Here is a 21447-nt window from a genome sequence, read left to right on the forward strand (position 1 = left end):
TTCTTTTGATTTATTACATAAAAGAAATCAAAAGACTTTAACGACCAATTACCGACAAATTCATCTCCTGTCTTTCTTTATACCTCTATGATTTTAGCTAGTACACTCCAGTGTCATAGACCCGATTAGACCCCAGCCCCAATGCAATGGATAATTTGGCAAAAATTTCGTTTTCGGTGGGAAAATACCCTAAAATTTCAGCCCCACCGGAAAATTGACTTTGATTTCATCTCTAATCGAAATGCACTCCAAAACTATCGCCATTGGATTTTTTAACCATTTTGCTATGGTAATTGATTTCCAAAGGGGTTCATATGAAGTTACATACTTATTTATAATAGCAACACTTGAAGACTGTTTAATCACCTTAGTATGGTAATGAATTAAAAACAAAGCAGTCGTTGCACTCAAAATAACTTACAAAAAAATCTAAAAGGATAGGCAATAATTGTGATGCAAGTTTTCAATATTTGTAATACTTTTTTCTTTGCATATTGCCGCGGTTAAAAAAACAATAAACTATATATCATAAAAAATAAAACTAAAGCTGCTTATTATTATTTTTCATCGGCTCAAAATAATATGAGCCAATTAAAATTACATAATTATTATCGGCTACCCTAAAAGAAAACTGGATCTAGAGATACTATTGGTTAAAAATTACATCATCTTTTTTCAACCAATCAAAACTGGACCAGCTTATGATCATACGTGAAAAATCCGAGGTAATATAATTCAAAATGTGTCAACTTATAAAGCTTTAAAGTTTAGAATCTCAATACTTATTTAAAAAATGACTACATCAAATCTATTGATAAGCTTGGGTTTAAGAAATTGAAGGAAACGTACACACGTTAAAATTTCAGATTCGATTGTGCTTACCACATTTACCACATTAAAAGTAGCTTTAAAAACCTTTCCACACTAGCAAATTCACACTAATAAAAATTAAGATAAAAACACTAGACCAGAAAACAATAAAATAAACAAAAAAAAATTATGAAAACAAACAAAACATAAAAAGACAAAAAAAAATTAAATACTTTTCTCCTTTTAAAACAACAATCATAAATTCTTTTAAAAATCTTTACTTTCAATGAAAATTAAGTGTGAGAGAAAATTCAAAGAAATCAAGATAGTTGGAAATTAATAATGGCAGATACAGGGAAAATTTGGAAGGGATCAAAACTTTGAATAAAAGTTATTTCTTGCAAAAATCTGTGCTAAATGAAACAAACCATATTGATATATATTGAACTCTAAACTCTCTATCCGCCCGCGAAGCCACCCTTCTCCCCATATCAGCCATGTAAATTAAAGAGACATTTAAAAGAAGAATTAAATATTGCCATATTCGTATGTCAAGACAGGAAAACAAGAATATAAGAAAGCCTATATTAATCACAGTATAATGGAAGTATAAGAATTATGTGTTAGATATTTGAGCATAAGATCAGATGCGAAGGGGATGCGAATCTTTCATCTTTTTCAAGCAAGAAAAAGTGAAACCATGCAACTTACAGTATCTAGGTATAAGTGGCTTCAAATCATACATAAGAGACTCGACTCTAGCGTTTGGCTATACCTAATTGGTTAAAGATATTCGCCAGGTTAAGTATGAGGAAAAAGTACCAATACCAACCAGGCTGTACCATATGATTTTGCATATTCATGATATTCACCATGACGTAATATTTTCTACGGAAACGCCTGGTTTTTGATAATTTGCCACTACTGGCAAAAACCAGGCTGATTCAGTATAAAAAATTACGTCATGAATAGCACACGCTGGCTCGCGTACGTTTCCCGTCAAAAAGTAGCCTCGTTATTCATGTAAGTTTGGTTCACTTCACTTAGCACAATTTTCATTTGAAAGTAAGTCTACTCTAACTGACAACTTGCATTGCAATACATCTTCCACTAAATTTAAAGCGATTCTAAAAATTGACTAAAACAGAAGAAAAAGACAAAAACATAAAAAAATATCTCACACGCATGCGCACATGCACGTCACGTGACACACGGTTCTATACATATTAGAGGAGAATTTGTTGGTTCCAAATACAAATATCTTATATAAAACACTAGATAGAGCTACTCTGTCTTACCGAAGTCGCGGTAGTTGAAGCCAAATAATCCGTCATCTTTGCTGAAAGTAGACCACAGTTCGGCACCGGCAGTTTGTTCCTGATCTACATATAAAGATGGTGCAGTATTTTGCTTCGGCAATGAACAGAGTACCTCCATCAAGGGTTTTATATAAGATATCTGTGGTTCCAGACTGTTTATTTTAATGAATATACAGCAATCTAGGAACCGACAAATTGCAGGCTTTATTTAAAAAACAATATTAAAATACTGTCTACATTGACAGCTTTCGATAGCATCACTTTCACTTGAGAACTGGAGGTTTGAAGTAAAGAGAAAGGTTGTATTTTTCAATAGTGAAATCGCGGGAAGAAATAACAGAGACTAAATACACAATTAAAAGTCACGCCAGCGATGAAATGAAAAGTCAGTCTCCAAAAGAGAATGTTGAGTGAGTGTTGAGATTAAGATCATGTTCACGCGTGACGGTTCCGTTTCGCTCCGAAACGAAATGAAGCCATTCTATTGGTTACATGAAAGTGTTACGTCACTTCTAACCAATAGAATGGCTTCATTCCGTCATGTGCGAACATGGTCTAAAATAATACAATCTTTCTCTTACTCTTGTCCACAACTCAAGAGAAGTAATACACAACTAATTTCTTTTTGATTTCTTATCTGAGGCTTCTTGAAAATTACATTGTTTGTGCCCTTTGTGATCCTTGTCGGAATTCTCATGTTCATTATTTCTGACTGCTCTACTTGTTGACATTTTAGTTTATGCTTTGCTTAAGACCAATACCAATCACTCTCAATGGAACGGTTACAATTTTTATTGGATTTCAAGTCTGAATAACAAGGGTAATCTTTTTCAAGGTCAACCTATGCTCGCATCCAAATCCAGACAAAAAACAACCGAACTTAAAGTGGCTAACATCATCAAAGTAACGATTCGCCCAATGAACCATGAGAAGATGGTCAAAACATTTTTTCAGTTTGATTGACAATGATTGTTCAAATAAACTGGATCCATCCTCTCCAATCCGTATTCCTTCACTCTTAAGATTTATATAAGAAGACCTTTGCAGAGAACATCACTAAAGCTGTCACCAAGATTTTCTTTTTCCTCGCATTTCACAGTTCATATCACATACACATCATCCAGCAAATTTCTTTGTTTTTTTGTTATGTGATTTTTAAGACTGGACCACTTACTGAGGGTGCGGGCGTGGTCAATGCATGTTATAATACTCTGGAACGTGTGAGTTTTCCGTGACTTCAAATTTCTTAACTTCTTCTTTCATCGATTCTTTGATACGTTGTATTTCAGCGTCCGCGCCGCCCGTACCCTGTAAACAAAAAGAAAAAGTCACAAATGTGGATATGATGGATAGATCTATTTTTTCCTTAACGAGGCAAATCTTTTACAAAACACCTTTAGATTAAGTTATTCACAATGTTACTAGTATGAACAAAATACGAGCTAGAGCAGTTGTTTACAGTAAAAAACATGTCTTAGATGGTACATTGTTTTGCTTCAAGGCACACTGTCACAAATGTGTGCAAATGATCAATGCAATGAAAGAAAGTATGAAAAGGGGGTGTGTTTAGCCGGATAACCTTTTTTTTGAGCAGCATGGAGGAAGATGGCTTTGAATGCATCCGAATCATATTAATCCTCCTTATCTTTAAACATTAGCGAGTTTATGTATTTGCACTTTTGAGGACGGCGGAGTGACTGAATCAATTTGGAATAACCCGCAGTTCCGACTCGCAAAATCAAGGACGGTAAAAGCAGGTAAAAGCGCTAATTTACCGTCATCCTCAGTTAGCCAGGATGTAGTCAAGTTAGAACCTTACTGCCTCCGTCGCAGAAAAATGCACAAAATCAAATATAAATAACATAAATGTCAAATGGCGCTGCAGGACCCCTCAAAGCTCAAACCTCCTGTTTGTTTCCGAAAATTTAAGATTGTTCAGACCTTGTATTTTTATAAGCTTGAAGATGGTGAAAACACCGAAACATATCGCTTGATTGTTTTTTTAATCAAAACTTGAAAAACGGCTATGATTCTGAAAAGCTCTATCGACTCTCTATAAAGCAATTTTTGAAATGTTTGATCGAACCTTTGAAGAATTGGTTCATTATATTTTGTCTTTAAACCGTCTAAGAGGAAGGGGAAGGGGGTCCTTTTCTATCTTTGGATTGTGGAATCAGAACACTTACAACGCTGGTCGGTAAGTCTTCGAGTGTTTCGTTTGTTTCTAAAAAAAAATGAAATATGAAAATGAAATGGTAAAGAAATGGTAAGGAAAAAAATACATGGAAAAGTCTTTTCGATGACGGTAACGAAAACACCGCTGAGAAAAGCTGTTCTTATAAATTCGTGATATGCACCACTGCAATGTCTTCTGACATTACATCACGGACCCAATAGTTGATTGGTTCTAAGTGACGTAAAATCAGTCAATACGTCACTTTCAACCAATCAGCTGTTGGCTCCTTGGAAGACATTGCATATCGTGAATTTATTAACAATCCCTGCAAAAGCCAACTGCGCTGTTTAGCAGGTGTTGTATTCATGATATGCACCCACTGGAGAGTCTTCTGAGAACTTTTAAAATTTCCACCCAATACGTCACTTAAACAATAGAAAAAGTGACGTATTGGGTGGAACAAACACAGAAAAGTAGCACAATCTCGTGAAGTCATTGCAGTGGTGCATATCATGAATTGAAAAATTTGCTTGGCGATTTAAAAAAATAGCCAGTAACATTGATTTAAGACCAAGGTCACATTATACAGTTCCAAACTGTTTTGAAATAAGCTTAAACCATTCTATTGGCAAATTCTTGGGGATACATACATCCACACATATATCTTATATAAAACACTAGGTAGAGCTTTTCGTTCCCTATTTGAAAGCAAAATAATGCGCTATCTTGAATGAAGTGAGGTCACAAGCTAAATTGTGCCTGACTCGGAAAATATAGAGTAGCTCTATCTAGTATTCTATATTTACATTGATTAATATAACTGTAGGCAAGAACAATCATTGAATAATTCCTGATATACCTATTATACCACGGTAAAATTTTTCTTTTCAAATTTTGCTTTCAAAGTTTGATTTTTTTGTCGCTCTTGTTGATTATCAAAGAAATGTATTAAAATAAATCTATTGTCGATTTCACAAACAAATTTTATAACTTAGTAATTAAGAAAATCATTAAAAAAGAAAAACATTCGAACGTTCGATTATGGGAGTGTTTCATGTGAATCGTTCGAATATTTATATAATTTAGGTTTTGCTTTTGCCTCTAGGTATAATAGTAAACATATTTAATAGGTATTCGTTCTTTGTGGATACATCAGTGTAAACAGGTTTAATTGTGTTTGGAACAAAAAGAAACAATCACGTTAAATCATTTGCTAGTGATCATCATACACTGAAACGTCTAGAAAATATCACGTTGACTTTTCTTATCAGATTTATCTGGCCCAAAAATTTGTTTAAATATTCAAATGACCATGGTCTTTACCTGTCTTTATAATACCTCCTGGCGTCCCTGATATGTTCATTTGTGGATTTTGATCTGGTGGTTTCATACCAAACTGAAAAGGAAAAAAAGAGAGAGTAAAACAGACAGTGAAACAAATGAAAAAATCTAAATCCATACAAAGGGTACTGGACGAACCTTTTCAAGTCAAAAAAAAAAACTCACAATGAAACATTAATAATCTATACAGGTATACAGGGGGAGGGTGTGTGTGAACCTTTTCGAGTCAAAAGAAAACTCTTTGAAAATGAAAGAAATGTGTGGATACAAGTTTTTTTTTTAAGAAACACACTTTTTAAGAAACATGAGGCTCAGAATGCCTAAAAACTAAAATCATCTAAGAAATATGTGAAGCTGAGAATGAGAAAATAACATTTTTTAATTCGTTTTTTTTAAGAACCTTCCAATCAAAACAAATGTTTTTTTTCTTTGCATGAAAATAGGCTGATTATGTCAAAAAGTTTAGAAACATGTAAGAAACATTTAAGGCTCAAAAGGCAGATTTCTTAAGAAACATTTGAGGCTGCTTGAAAAATGGCAAAACTTGCAAAGAAACCCTTGAAAAAATTCTTTTCATGCCTTAAAGTGACATGTACGAATTAAAACCAGTCCTCTACCCCCCCTGGAAAAATAAAAAACACTACTTTAGAGCCTCCTGGAAATTCTTCTTGGGTTACCCGGGGGGGGGGGGGTGTTTGGAATGTTTGTCCACCCCCTGTATCAATATAAATTGATGTTTGCCCAACCCATTGTGGTTGAAGGGATAAAAATGAAAGAAGTGAACTTAAAATATTACAGTTGCAGAAGGAGTAAAGTGAAAACACAACTGCCTGGCACATTAATAAGATCATAATAAAAATAGTCGAACGTGCGCACCGCACTGGGCTCAACTTCAGATTTTCCCGTTATTAGAAGGCCCAATTGTAACATTTCAAATATTTAGTATTAGGTAGCAAATATACTTTGTCCGTTTTGGCTGAAACTCGTCCCCAGGCCCCAAAAATCAAAATTTTCAAAAAATGAAAAAAACACCCCCAGATATTCACCCAAGGAACAAGTGTGCCAAATTTCAGCCAAATCCGACCTTTTTGAAGTGTCCAGGCTGCCAGCCTCGTTTTGGTGAAAAACTCGTCCCCAGGCCCCAAAAAATCAAATTTTCAAAAAATGAAAAAACACCCCCAGATATTCACCCAAGGAACAAGTGTGCCAAATTTCAGCCAAATCCGACCTTTTTTGAAGTGTCCAGGCTGCCAGCCTCGTTTTGGTGAAAAACTCGTCCCCAGGCCCCAAAAATCAAAATTTTCAAAAATGAAAAAAACACCCCCAGATATTCACCCAAGGAACAAGTGCGCCAAATTTCAGCCAAATCCGACCTTTTTTGAAGTGTCCAGGCTGCCCCAAAGTTTTAGCCTCGTTTTGGCGAAAAACTCGTCCCCAGGCCCCAAAAATCAATATTTTCAAAAAATGAAAAAAACACCCCCAGATATTCACCCAAGGAACAAGTGTGCCAAATTTCAGCCAAATCCGACCTTTTTTGAAGTGTCCAGCCTGCCCTAAAGTTTTCGGACGGACATACAGACATACATACATACAGACATTCTCAGATTATAGCTCAACTGAAGTTGAGAATAAAACACATTTCCATACTGCAAAAAGGAGGAAAAAGATCTGATATTTGCTTAAACTAGTTTTCAAGGATTTGTTATGCAAGGCCATAAAATGGACGTTATTTGTGGAACTAATTTTCACAGGTGACATCATATCATATTGCCAAATTTCTTTAATTTCATTAGGGGATATCTAGATTTTTTTTACGAATGTTTTATTTGGGGTGTTTAAGACACCCACAGTAAGTCAGTTCCCCTAAAAAATTAGTTCCCTCAAGGTATGTCAATTTCCTAATCAAGTTAAAAATTGACATACATTTTGCATGTCTAAGCTAACCGGTGACATGCTGACGGGTGTTGCCGAGTTGTTATTGATGTTAGTCGTTGGGTCGCCTTGAGGGCTCGATAGTATTGGTGTTCGAGTTGGTCCAGGTGTTAGTGGGCTCTAAAAAAGCACAAGATGAATAGATTCAATTTATCATTTAAATATATTCTATAGAGGAAAATCTGAACTTTTTGGAAGTATCATTTCAATTCTAAACAAGCTACCTTAAGGGAACTAATTTTGGTGGGAACTAATTAGTTCCCGCCAAAATTAAATATTTTTTTTGCTCACTCACCAAAATAAGTTCCCGCCGAAATTAATTATTTTGTTTTTTTGCCTAAATGAGCCCTGAAATTCATCAAAGTTGCTCAAAATAAGGCAAAATAGAACAAAATAAGGCAAAATAGAACAAATTTACGCTGTCATTCGCCAAAATTAGTTCCCGCCAAAATTTAAAAGTTTCGCCATTCGCCAAAATAAGTTCCCGCCAAGATTAATTTCTTTTAGGATTTTTGCTGCCCGCCAAAATTAGTTCCCACCAAAATAAGTTCCTTTAAGGTACCAATATGATATACTTCGAGTTCTATCAGGATGATGATCATTCACATTTTGAGATTTCGAAAGTAACCTTGAGGAATTAATTCTGAATTTCTCTCTCAAACCACAAGATTGCTACTTTGATGGGATAAATTTTCACGCGAATTAAATTTTCACGCGGATTGAATTTCCCAGATAAGCCTAGATTTTACAGGGACTTATTTTTGTCGGTGTGCGTATTTTCAAATATTTTTTTAATGCTGATGATTTTTACAAAGGAAAGCAACAACAGTTAAAAACAGCACGTGTATGGATTTTCAAATATTTCACACAGACTTTTTTTTGCGAACAAGCCTTTCCCTCTAGACTTAATTTTGTGGATGAGATCAAAATCAGCAAAATCCAATCCCGCAAAGGTTTCCCACCAAAGGAGTACACACTTCCCAATTTGTGGTAATACAATGTCCACATTTATTTGCATAAATAAGGTATGTAATAATATATTTAAGATAATAAGCCCAAATTTAATATTCCTCTCTCCAAAAAAATTATGGACACAAATAGATGAATAAACTTACAGGAGGAGGCGGATTATTCCAAGGTCCACGTGGTGCCCTGAAAAAAATCAAACAATGAAGATGATAAAAATATAAAGTCCACAATGGAAGCTTTCTGTTTTTAAAGTTAAGCTAAATTCAAGAGTACTTTATACGATCCTGATCTATTAATATGACTTTTCCAATCAAAGAAATTATGTATATTCTCGTTTCTGTTGTTCTTTCTAATTGTGAATATCTTTTGAATTACTTTCTTACTAGGACTACCTAAGTCTACTTACACCTGGCATTTCCTGCAACCATTCAATGTTAGACTGTTACTCTGAAAAAGAGAGAGCAAATAAACTAAGTACACCTGACACGCTGATCAGAACCACATAACACTAAACGAATAAAACCAAAGGAATCTATAAATAATGTTCTCAATTCAAAAAATCCTGCGCCCCCTAAAATCAAAGCTTAATAATACATCCATGATATCTGGAAAACAAGAAATAATGAAGAATACTAAAACACCTAGACAACAGAACTTACATATACAAGCAATGAGGATTAGAAAACATATCAGGGTGAGTTTTAACTAATCACATTTTATCATTTGCCCATAGTTTCCTGTCGCACTGTACATCACCCTGATCATACCAGTATTTATTTAAATCTCGGAAAACAAAAATAATATATCCTTACATTTGCATTGATGGGCCTCCCATTGGATTACCACCCATCATGCTGCCGTTAGACATCGATGGAAGTCGATTGTAGTTCTAAGGAAATAAAAATATTACAGCAATCAATAACAGTAGAGCCTAAAGTCAATATTAACCCTTTACTAACTATTCATGAGGACAATACAGTATAATATTGAACAATGTCCAAATATAAAATAATAGTAATAATATAAAATAGCCCTTAAAGATTACCCTTACCGAGCCATCCCGTACCAGAAAAAATAGTTAAACATACTATAGACAAAATGGAATAATTCTTACTGGTGGAACTGGTCCCATTCCGTTATTGAAAGGTCGCATCCCAGATGTCATTGAGTTTGCTAAATGAGAAATTGAAACAGATTAAAAACATCAGGGTGTATGAGTGGTTGCTTGGACAATAACCGAGAGGCAAAATGGAGAAATTAGGGTTTTAGAACCATCTGCAAAACTGTATACAAGAGAAGCAAGTAGAAAATAATTTTTTATATCTCCCTTTTTTGGCAAAATACAAATTGGGTTGTAAAACAGAACATTGTGTGCAGAAATTAGTTGCATTTTGGTGCCTCTCCAAGAAAAATCAGCCCTTGCGTTGAGGCACTGTAACCACAGACAACAAAAGTTGTTTTACTTGCCCAAGGAAGACCTTTAAAAGTAACAATGGAAAATAGAGGTAATTAAAGCTTGCCAATCTTACTATAACAAAAGAATTTTATATTTTTCGTTTGTCAAGCTAAAATGGTAGGTCAGCTGCGATTTAGAATGGTTTGACAGGGGGTTGATTTGAGTACGAAAGAAAGATTTCTGTAATCTTGAGACAAAAACCTCATTTTCTTTCGAAAAAGCAGTGCATGATACTTTGTAGCTTTCATTGTATGTTTAATATCTATTATTCATCTATGATTAAGTGAGAAAATATAAGCACTTCCTTTCGATGAAACTCCCATCAAAAAAAGAGATTTGACGTTCTAATTGAAGAAACCCATAGTGACTTTCTAACGAAAATAATTCTGACGTCAATGATTCAAAATATCATGTGACGTCGTTGCAAATTTTTGAATTTAAGAAGGCATGGCACTTTAAAGTCAATGCACAGGTAAAAAACGCCAGTCTAGCTTGCGCATAAAAAGTTTTTATGATGGCAAAGATGGTTTTGTTGATGCTCTATAACTCTATCTTATCAAGGGGAATTTGAATGAGCTTTCATTTACAACGGGAGTACATTGATACAAGTTGTTTTCTCATAAGTCAAACTCCTTAGAGATAAAAAATTAGAATTAGAGAGCATCAACTATACCTTCTCAATCATCCTAAGGGCTTTTGATGCACACGGGAACCATCTAGTCTTTCTAACAAGATTTTACCATTTGTATTCCAGCTAAACAATAGGATGGAAAATTTCTGCAAAAAAGTAATGGAATTTACTAGTTACCTTGCATATTTTGATAGTTTCCCCCTGCTACTTGTTGCTGCCTTGAAGGATCCATATTTGAAAAAGGTAATTGACCCCCCATTCCCATCTGTAAAAAAATAAATAAATTAATGGACAAATGATCTCAACACCAATGTTAAAAGCAATGGTAAACCCAGATCAGGTGTGCCTAATAAAGAAAAGGGGTTTTCGACGGGGAGGGTTGGCAATTATACGCCTAAAGTAAGGTAATTATAGGCTAAAACATGGCTATTTAGAGCAAAATAAAGAGATTCTTCTTTTGACAGCTGAAAATGTTTTCTAAAATCAATAAACAGGAGGTCCTTATAAAGCTAGGGGGTTGAAAAATTTAGAAAAATTAACAATTATCAGGCACCTGAGAGTAACTAGATTGAAATAAATCAGCAAAAATAAGAAATTGATTAATGTCTTGCAGAATGCAAGGATGAGTTTAGATACTTGAAAAAAGGTGTATACTAGCCTGGTTAGGTATCCTAATATTTGGTGTTCTGCCTGCATTATATCGATTACCTCCCATAAACTGAAAGAAAAACAATCAATAAAAATGATTATTGTGATTGTGTCTCATTGCAAGTATAATAAATTCTAACACTCTTCAAAATGCTACAACTGAACTTGAAAAGACACCTTAGAAAGATTATTTTTGCATTCAAAAGATTGGAAGTTAAAATGCAAGTGCTATTTTTAACTTACAGCTCCAAGCATATTCATGTTGTTACCACCCATTGGTGGTCGCTATAAAGACAAAGTATTTAAGAATTGAATAAAATCTTTCTCCAAATTAATTTAAAACTGTGGGATATTCATAATCCCTTCAGTCACTTCGCCGTCCTTGCTAGTGGTTTTCAGAGCATCGAAACCACCTGAAACCCCCATTAACCTCTTTTATGAATTTTAAAGACGAACAAATGAACAAAAAAAAATTAAAAAGGGGGCAGATAGTGTTAAGTATAATCAACTCACATAATAGGAGGTACTATTTCTAGAGGAAATAATTTTGTACCAAGATTTGTTGGAAAAAAGTCACAAAAATGTCAGCAAGTTTTTCCCTAATAAAATACCAGGGCACTAGATAGTTTCAAACAGCAGAAAAAGAGATTTCTTACATTAATTCAAATTAAAAAAAAAACTGTTATTCAAAAGACTTACTGCATAGTAACCTGGCATCCCTGTCATGTTATTCATATCACCAGGGGGTTGCGGAATATAGTTTGGAGATGGGAGGGTACCAGAATTCTAGAAGAATAAAAGGCAATAACTTTTACAACAAATCCATCATGACCCAGTAAAGTGCTAAACTCATCCCTTTATAGTGGTTGTGCATTCCACAAGGAACTATATTCATAACTTGACATAAGTTAAAACTATCTAAAAGAGTTAGACAGAAAAATTAAGAAAAAATAAAGAGTAACAATTACCAAATCATGGAAAGCTTTGGCTTCATGTGTATGGTTATTTGGTTCCTGTCGCTCTGGTGCTGCTGAATATAAGTCCCAGAAGACGCTAAAAAAAAAACAAATAAAAAGGAAATATTATTTTCTGCTTACAGTAGTATGTTACTTTGCCAAATCTCAAATCACTCTTTTTTTTGGTCCTGCACCAGAAGTCTTGACCTAGGAGAACCACAACCCATCTCACCATGTCGAGATGTTTTTTTTTTGTTGGGAAGTACCAGTGTTGCAAATAACGGCCGGTGATCGGTAATTACCGGTCATTTTGTAGTTTCTACCGGCCATTCTGAAGCACTGTTTTTCATTTTGTCCGGTTAAATCTTGAAGAGGCTTAGATAAATACTTATAGCGCTTCTAATTAAAAAAGGACTATATTTTAAATTAAAATAGGTGTTTAGCAAATCTTAAAGGTCATTTCAGTCAAATTTTTTAAGGGGGTTAACCGCCAGACCCTCTGCTCAAATCATTTTTGTTATGCTCGAAAAATTACCGGCCAAATGAAATTTCCTTATTTGCAGCACCGAGTACATTTGAAATAAACACGTATTAGAAATTTATTTTTCAATGTGTTTAGCTGACTTAAGTGACATTTTTCATGCAACTTTTGAAAAAACACTTGCTTCCTGCGTATTATTTTAACCTTTTTAAGATAAGCTTACCACCACCAATTTGTAAGAAATCCTGGAGAGTCTCCGAGAGCAATGTTCTTCTCCCATTGTATCTAAATTGCAATTAAAGAAAATTGTGTTTATTGTTGGAATGCAATTTTTAATCAATAGTTCAAAAAATGATAAGGCCCTTCCACCAGTTTAACATTAACAAGCTTTTACTTTCAAGAACTGCATGAATTGAGAGGAACTGTATTTGAAGATTTTGAGTAAATCAGAGGAATGTAAAGGGTTGGAAAAACAGCTTCTACGAAAAATCATTTAATGGTGGAAGGAGGGTGAACAATAATTTCATTACTGCGAACAAGGCTTGTACATGAGAAATTGGCAAAAATCAGCTAGTTGTTTTTCCAGTGTCTATATTAATTCCTTGCCAGAACTTAACCCTTTTTCCTCCAATAAGCGTATTCTTCTAATACATGCTACACCTTCAAATCACCTTGATAGAACTCCTAACATGGCATGTAAGCAGGTTCTATGTGAGCCTTAATAAATTAGCAGGCGACCCCTACTTGAAAATATTCTAGGTGACCACAAAGTTTGAGAAGGTCAGTATGTATTGCATTTTTAACTGGAGGCTCAGTAGTGTAGTGGATATAAATCTTGACTGCCCTCCAGGGGGTCGGGTTGGATTCCCACACTCAGTGCTGTGATTCACTTGGCAAGTGAATGTACCTTGGGCCAATTCATGCCATGTGAGGGGAATCAGGTAGAGAGAAACTCAAGAAGCCTGTTGATGATTTGCTAGGTATAGATTCCACAATACATTGTGGATGATGTGAGAGTGGGCTGGCCTGGTCCCCTAGTTGTTCTAGCTGGATTAATGCATTTGATCCAAAAAAAACTGTGTGTCAGTGTCTTGCAAGCTGGTAGGCAGTTTAAACTACAGCATAAGACAGTTCTCATAGTGTGCACCCCCCCCATAGTGGGGGGGGGGTTTGCTGATTTGGGTCGAAAATTTTCAGGTGGGATTTGGGGTTTTCCAGGTTTTAGGTGGGAGAAACAAGTTAAGGTGGGAGTTAATTTCTTTAGGTGGGACTTTGGGTGTTTCAGGGTGTTTTGGAAAAAGTTAAAGTAAAATTTCTTATTTTCAGATTTTATGATTTTATGATATATTTTTTTATATATTTCATAAATGTATATAATAGACATATTAATATATTTTGGATTTAACACAGGTTAAATTGCGGTTTAACTTTTATTTGATAAGCGCTATATACAGTATTCGAATGGCTGGGTGGCCGCCCTCTGCCAACTGAGTCTACTTTGCTAATAGCCATGTGACGTCATGTTCAAAATGGCCATCACATCTCCCTGTTCAAGTCGACGCTCTAGCTGAAAGCTGACAGGATGAAATATTTTACCTCCCTCCCTCCCTGCAGTTATGGTTGTAGGCGATCCTCACTTATTTATACTAATATTCCAGTTTGCACTTCATGGCACTTTTGCTCGAGATCTCGAGTGCAGCACCCGTCGAAAGTCAAGTGCAAGTGCAAAAAGTCCCTTCACCAAGTGCCAGGTGCAGCAAGTTTTTAACTGTTAAGTGCACAACATTCCGAAATTCTAGACACTTCAAGTGCAGGTGCACTTCGTCGGGTGAAACACTGACTTCAAAAAATTGCTGGGTGCTGCACTTGAAAACAGATGACCAGATTAGTTCCAGGCTAGGGCTAGCGCAGTGCGCGCATGGAGACGCTGAACACACACATATTATTGAACGCGCATTCCCACCCAAATTTCATCAGTGCCGCCCTTCCACTGCACCGCCCACTATCTGGATGGCGCCAGCTTTCAATGCACCTCTATCAGACTAAAATCGCATCAAAACAACTCAATCTCGGTACCAAAATAAAAATATTTTTTTTTTAAATGGCGGAAAGCCAAGTCGAGAAAACAAGCGATGAAAATGTATGTAAAGTTTGCTTAAAAGGAATAATCGATGAGGTGCAACGATGTGAAAAATGCCGAAATCTCTTTCATTTTGATTGTTGTGAGACAGCTCGAGAGACATATTTGTTTTTTGTGTCTTGACACAGAACCAGAACCAGAAGAAACCCAAGAAAACTTAGTACCAACACAAGAAAAACATGGTAATTCTACTTACATTTTGTACTCTTAACACTTTTTTTGCATCCTTCTCGACAATTTTCAACTCTTAGAAAAGAGTTCTGAATAGCACTTCTGTACACTTTTAGAGTAAACATGAAAGTGAGTGGAATAAACAGGGAATAAAAGCTCATTATATGTAGATCCGCTTGTTATATTTTACATACACCCTTTTTCTCAAAAAAATAATTGAACACTGATAATACCATATGATTTGAAAGTAGAATATTACAATCTAAATCTTTATGATGAGGCCTTTTCATTATTTTATTAGATCAACCGACAAACAAGACAAAAGGAAAGAAGAAAAAGAAGAAAGACAAGAAATATACATGGAAAAGCCGAGATTCAGATATGTGTATCGATGATCTAAAGGTTCTCATCAGTGATGCAAAGAAATTACTGGAAGATCGCTTCAATAATTCTGTTTGTAAAGAATTTCATGACTTGGTTCAAATTTTTGATTTAGAGAAGACAATCTCTCTCTTATCGAACTTTAAAGTTTCCGGCCTTAAAATAATGGCTTCTCGTTCAGCGAGAACTAAATGGGAAACGTACGGGGCAGAAGAGTTTGAGAAGTTTTTTAAAGCCGTTTGTGATTTGCCTCACATTAAGTCTCTGTTTGACTCAAACCAGGAACTTAATCTTTTACCACATCAACACTCTGTCGTTTTCAAACGCTACCGCTCAGCATTACTTAAATTTGTCTTTGAGTCGCCCGAACGGTTGTTCAAATCAATTGACAAGAAAGAGACCCTAAAGTATGTTGGGAGGCAAAACTAGTAAATGTAACGGCAGTCGAAGAAGGTTCTCTCGACCAAATTTTCGTATTGTCCTTCGAGGATGGATCATTTGAAAAGGCAATGCTCTCAGAAAGTCTTTTTGTTGAAGCCCTCTACAATGACGAAGCAACGTACAAACGCTTTGACCAAGAGGTTTGCATCGCCATTGATGTGGCCCTTGGTGCCAGCGGATGTGAGGCCGTTGTAGAGGGCTTTTATAGTGTTGTTGGGATACACTTTAAAAATGGTGGTCAACTCAACGACAACTTAGTAAAGCGTGCCATCGTTGACTGGTGTTTACCCCAACCCGTAGCCTGTCGTGAAGCAGTGAAGAAAATTGCAGCATTATACTTGGAAGGTGATGAGAAAGCTGGTTTGAAACATCATTGGCAAGTAGGATTTTTTGACCCACGTCAAAGAGCTCAAAGGGACGTAAGCAAGGTCGTTGACCGCTTGACATACGATCAGGGCAGATGTCCTCACGTGCTCTAATGAAACTTGCTTCCATTCTTTATTTGAACAATTTTACGAGACTTTCTTGTTTTGTTCACTCCACGTCTTTTGTGTTTGTAGGTAAATTTATTTTAAGAGTCTTTTTTCTCTAATTGCAGATTTGCAATTGCCTTTTAGAAATAATACTGGCCATAAAGGTCACTAAAGGTCTTTTTTATAAATCATAGTTATATAACTACGCTCCCTTTTATGATTTATATTTAGTAAAACAATGTAAGATCCCATACATTCTGCATTCGATTGTATTTATATTGTAAGTGATGTTAGTAACAGTAGTAACAGATACTTGCTCAAACTTTAAATCTATTTCGAAATTCTGGCGTTTCGCAGGTCTAAAATAGCAAATTTTCAAAACTTTCGGTGGCTTCGCCCCCTGAACCCCCACCAGGGCCAGCCAAACCCCCAGCTTTGACGGATCACGCCGTAGGCGTGAACAAAGCGCCTACGGCGCTTTTTACTCAAGTGAACAAAAAAATTTTTGAAATCAGGCCAATTTTACTCAGGTGCACCGTACAATAGGCATCGAAAAAATCTCGAGTGCAGTCATGCCATACTCTGCAAACTGGCTAATATTGTAGTTATCGGGACAAATTTTCCCCAAAACTTCTTATTCGAGGATTAGCCATAATTTCATGCCAAACTTATATCTAACGACTTGATTGGTTTCTACCCCTAATGTAGGTCATAGGCAAATGGAAAGTTAAACATATGTAATATATTGCATCTTCATATTACGGTAAAGAAATTTTGTTTTGTTCCTCGAATTAGTATATTTTTTTTTGTTTTTAGCTGGGATCTGGGAGTCTGGGCTGAAGGTGGGAATTTTAGGATAAGGTGGGACCTGAATTTTCAGGTGGGACCTGGAACCCCCTTGCACACTATGGTTCTAACAAGACAACTAACTCCAGGCCATATTTTAGAAAGGCAAGGCAGCTTCCATTGGAGACCAAAAAGAGCACTTTTTCCAGTGTTTTCCACTAAAAAAAGGCTGTTTTTACCAATATTTTAGTAATTTCAAGTCAGGTTTGTTTTGATTTAACTTTATATTTTAATGACCAGCCAGGTCATTCATTTGAGGGCTATGCATCCACAGATGCAAGTTACCTGATCTCACGGTAGGTACATATAATTTACTGCTTGTACTTGTTGGAGTAATTTGTTATTCAATAAACCATCGCAAAGTTGGGTGTTTAAGATAAAAACGGCAATTATTTCTTTTTTTGGCAACTATTGCGAAAACAGCAATTTTTTCAATGTTTTACTTTTAACATGGTGAATCAGCAGAAAAATAAAAAAAGTGAATAAATGAAAATTATCGTTTTCAGCAATTTTTGCCGTTTTTAGAAAGAAAAGTTGATTTTATTTATTGATTTTTTTTAACACATGGTATTCGACACCCTCACAATTAGTAAGCCCACTGCCTCGTTTATTTTAGTTTCTGTCAGAATGCAGACTGTAGCAAAATCGAGTCATATGTAAAACAAACTTACAACAGGGGTTTATGTTTTCTCCTTTCTAGCTGTGTTTCAGCATCGATGCAGTATCTTTTTACATCTAATTTTAGAACTTTTCATGTTATTGAGCAATGAAAAATTGAAAAAAATCACTTTTAAAGATCCGAAAAACCTTTCCATCAATATGATATTATACATTCTTCAAACACCTCTAACATCTTTGCCCATAAGGACAGCACAATTCTGCTGACTCAACATTTCACCGTTAACAAAATTGTTTTTTTCTGCAATAGTTGCCGAAATAAGCAATAATTGCCATTTTATTAAATGACTATAAAAGCAAATGACTAAAGTTCTTTTTTTGCAAAACTTTAAATAATGTAAAAATCATTTGATGTTTTTTTCAGTCTAGCCATAAAAAAATTACAATTACACAAACAAAAAAAGCTACATCAGTGTATGTAGCTGGAACCTCAATATTCCAGGATTAGAAAAAGCTATACCTGTTATCTTTTTTCTTTAAAGAATCAACATGCCATCAACATCGATAAATTACAAACATTTCTTCAGAAACTAAAAATTATCTGCCATTATGACTTTCTTGAAGCTGTTCCAAAATTAACCAATATCGGAATTCCTATGGGAGTTCTTTTTCAAGATTTGTAAAATAGCTAAGACGGCAAAAAAACTTTTCCCGGGGGTTCGAGGAAAAAACAGAACTGCTATCATTTGTTTTTTATTCAACCATATACCTTTTAAGGGGATTAATTTTCGCGGGACTTATTTTCGCGAAGACGGGAATTCTAAATTTTTGCGAGGATAAAATTTCGCGAATCAGCCCCTTTTTGACCGAATTTCTTTCATTTTCCTAGGGGTTCAGGCAAAAATCATGATTTTAAATTTTTCGCGAAGATTATAAGTTGCGAATTTCGCGAATCCAAAGGTTTTTAAAATTTTCGCGAGGATTAATTTTCGCGAATTTCGGAAAAACTCACGAAATTCGCGAAATATAATCCCCGCGAAAATAAATCTCCCTAAGGTACTTAAATTTGCCCTCAAAAATACTATACTTAAATAAATAAGTTAACAATATTCAATACACTGTTTGTATCTCTCAGAAAATAAACACTTATATACAGAACGACATAGTTTATCATTTGGAATACCCCCGTATTTGGACTATTCTATCGTGGGCGCAAAATAGGGCAGAAACTAAGTAGCACCCCAGTGCAAGATTACCGCCTCATCTTTATTTGCCCGCGCGAGAACGCGAGCTAATCATTTTTTTCTTGCGCGCTCAAGGGGAAAAGGAAAGTGATCGATATTCTGTGAAGGAAAAACGTCAGAAACAAACCCAAAGACCAAAAGATGTATTTTGTTGTTGACAATCGATCCTGTGAAGAAGCAGGAAGATGAAAAAATTTCTGCTATGCGTTTTTTCGGAACGCTGAAAAACTCTAATTTCGATCTTTCCTTATGGTAAAGAGGTTATGAGATTTGGGTTACTGTAGCGAGGAAAAAATCTCTACAGTACAGTAATTATGCATGGCTGTATCATTGTTTTTATGCTTGAGTACATAATTATTCAACATGGCTGCCTCTTTAAAAAAAGGTCTATATCTTACGGCATTGCATTGAAATTGAAAAACTTAGTGTGCTAATTTTGCTAATTTCTCACACATCTATACACAATTTCTCACACATCTATACACAACAAATTGCATCTGATGAAATTGGAGATTCATAATCACAATTCCTAATCCATGCAGTTCACAGAATTTCTTCTCAATTCTACTGTACTTATACAACTGAGAAGCTCATTCGCCCATTTTTACATATTCAACATTTCATGTGCGAAGCTCAAATCATAAAGATCAAATGACTCTCTAAAAGCTTTTTTGAGAAAACATTCTCAGTCTGAAGTTTCATGACTTAGATATATATGGTAGTAATATTAATTAACCAGACAATATGATATTGAAAGGCAGAAGAGAAAGAAGAAAATCAGTTAAAAATTTTTGCACACTAACCTCACTCAAAAATGTTTGTGCAGCTCGCGTTGCCCCTTGATGCTGAAGATATTCATAAACATAGATTGCTAACCTACAAAACACATAATAATAAGACCATTATGACCTTAAAATATCATTAAGATTTTTTGAATGGAAAATAAACAAAATGGTTGAAGTACTGAGACATGAAATAGAACTGTCTGAACATGCTGATTGCAAACTCAAAGAAATCATAAAAAAAAACCTGACTGGGCCAAAATTAACAAAGTCTTACTTCTCCTTAGCAATTGCTTCTGGTGTCTGAGGTGTGGAGGTTGTAGAGCTATTACTACTAGTACTTGCTTTAGTATTACGATCATTATTTGCCTTATTATTTTGGAACATTGCACTTGCAGATTTGTTGTCGTTTGTATCTGACACCTCTTGTCCTCTTATCATCTTGCGCTCTTTCGAACGGTTTTGTTTTCTGACACCCGGCTTAATAACAAATAGCAAAGTCTATTTTACAGACTCGATTTGTACTCCATCTTTGTTTAATAATTGGTTATTTTTCTATTGTCAGGACCCTTTGATCATTTAGGCAATTTTTGCATTAAAATTGTAATCATTGGATATTTGAAGTGGATTGATCTCAAATGCTTGTACCAAATTAAGCCTTAGAATGAGAACATTGATATTATCTCAAAATTATATGAAATTCTTTCAAAAATCGTGCTTAACTTTATATCAGAACGAAGAATAATATGCGCTCGCTCGGCTTGACCACTCCGGTCTGTAATTTATTACGATATGATATAAAATGAGTTCAAAGAATCCTGCGCCAAAGTCTTTAGAACCGTTTTTCTATAGGGGAAGTTCTTTCTTTCTATATTGTATGAAATTGCATTAGACTCTCAATTCATTCTTTGAAGGGTTTACTGAGGTATGTAAGATCGTTGTCCATTTCCAGAATCGTATACTATAGAGAACGTGGAGCGAATGTAATATAAAAAATACAAAAGTTTCACGTCGTGGTTAGATGGCGGCATAGCGGCGCTGCACTTGTGTAAAATTGCAATAAACACACAAGTACATACGTTCCTACTACGCTACTTCGGAGAAATTTATTTCCGTGTGTGCATAGAAAATAGTGCGGGCTCCTGTTTTTAAAACTGGCAAAAATCATGATTTAAAGTGACTTTGTTTGTTTTGCTTTATTGCATAGTAAAAACCAAGAAAAATAGCCGAATAAACACGATATTTACGCAAACTGCCTTAGGCACTTAATCGAAATTGCCGCTTTTATGACAAAAGCGCGCCTCAATGAAATGCAAGAAGCGCACGCAATATTTTATGGATGTTGGTGTAAATGAACTTTTAAAACCGAATTCTAAAATGAGTGGTAGAAAAGGTGCGTGTTAAAATTTTCACACATTCGTGGTTGTTTTGTTAAAAGCGGAACATATTTGCAGTGCTGATTAAGGTGTCGTAACCAAGATAATTAGCATTTTTCATGAAGGGCTTTGATAGTTCATCGGGAGTTTTGATCTAAAGTAAAACCGCACCATATCCAAAAAATATTTTAGAGTTCTGTGATTTAGTGTACCACTATCCGATTTTAATGGATCATAAATAATAGATGTTTGATCA

The 21447-nt window shown here is 35.2% G+C and overlaps 1 protein-coding gene across 3 annotated transcripts; it reads right to left on the reverse strand.

The window, feature by feature from the left end:
* Positions 1 to 467: 467 nt before the first annotated feature.
* Positions 468 to 20281, reverse strand: LOC136820442 (single-stranded DNA-binding protein 2-like). Of its 3 annotated transcripts, none has more exons than XM_067076629.1 (15): positions 20093 to 20281; positions 19837 to 19909; positions 12943 to 13004; positions 12251 to 12335; positions 11982 to 12068; positions 11526 to 11567; positions 11293 to 11352; positions 10812 to 10899; positions 9662 to 9720; positions 9360 to 9436; positions 8694 to 8730; positions 7591 to 7698; positions 5629 to 5701; positions 4316 to 4353; positions 468 to 3437 (listed from the first exon to the last, which is right to left on the reverse strand). In XM_067076629.1, the coding sequence occupies exons 1-15, from the start codon at positions 20254 to 20256 to the stop codon at positions 3321 to 3323; spliced, it is 1170 nt and encodes a 389-aa protein (XP_066932730.1). In that variant the 5' UTR covers positions 20257 to 20281; the 3' UTR covers positions 468 to 3320. The 3 variants fall into 3 exon arrangements, with proteins under 3 accessions (XP_066932730.1, XP_066932728.1, XP_066932731.1); XM_067076627.1 differs by having other exon boundaries at positions 7570 to 7698; XM_067076630.1 differs by lacking the exon at positions 5629 to 5701 and having other exon boundaries at positions 7570 to 7698.
* Between the last annotated feature and the right edge of the window lie 1166 nt (positions 20282 to 21447).

This window comes from Clytia hemisphaerica, unplaced genomic scaffold (assembly GCF_902728285.1).
Source record: "Clytia hemisphaerica strain Z4C2 unplaced genomic scaffold, Clytia hemisphaerica genome assembly, whole genome shotgun sequence".
In the NCBI taxonomy this organism is placed as follows: domain Eukaryota; kingdom Metazoa; phylum Cnidaria; class Hydrozoa; order Leptothecata; family Clytiidae; genus Clytia; species Clytia hemisphaerica.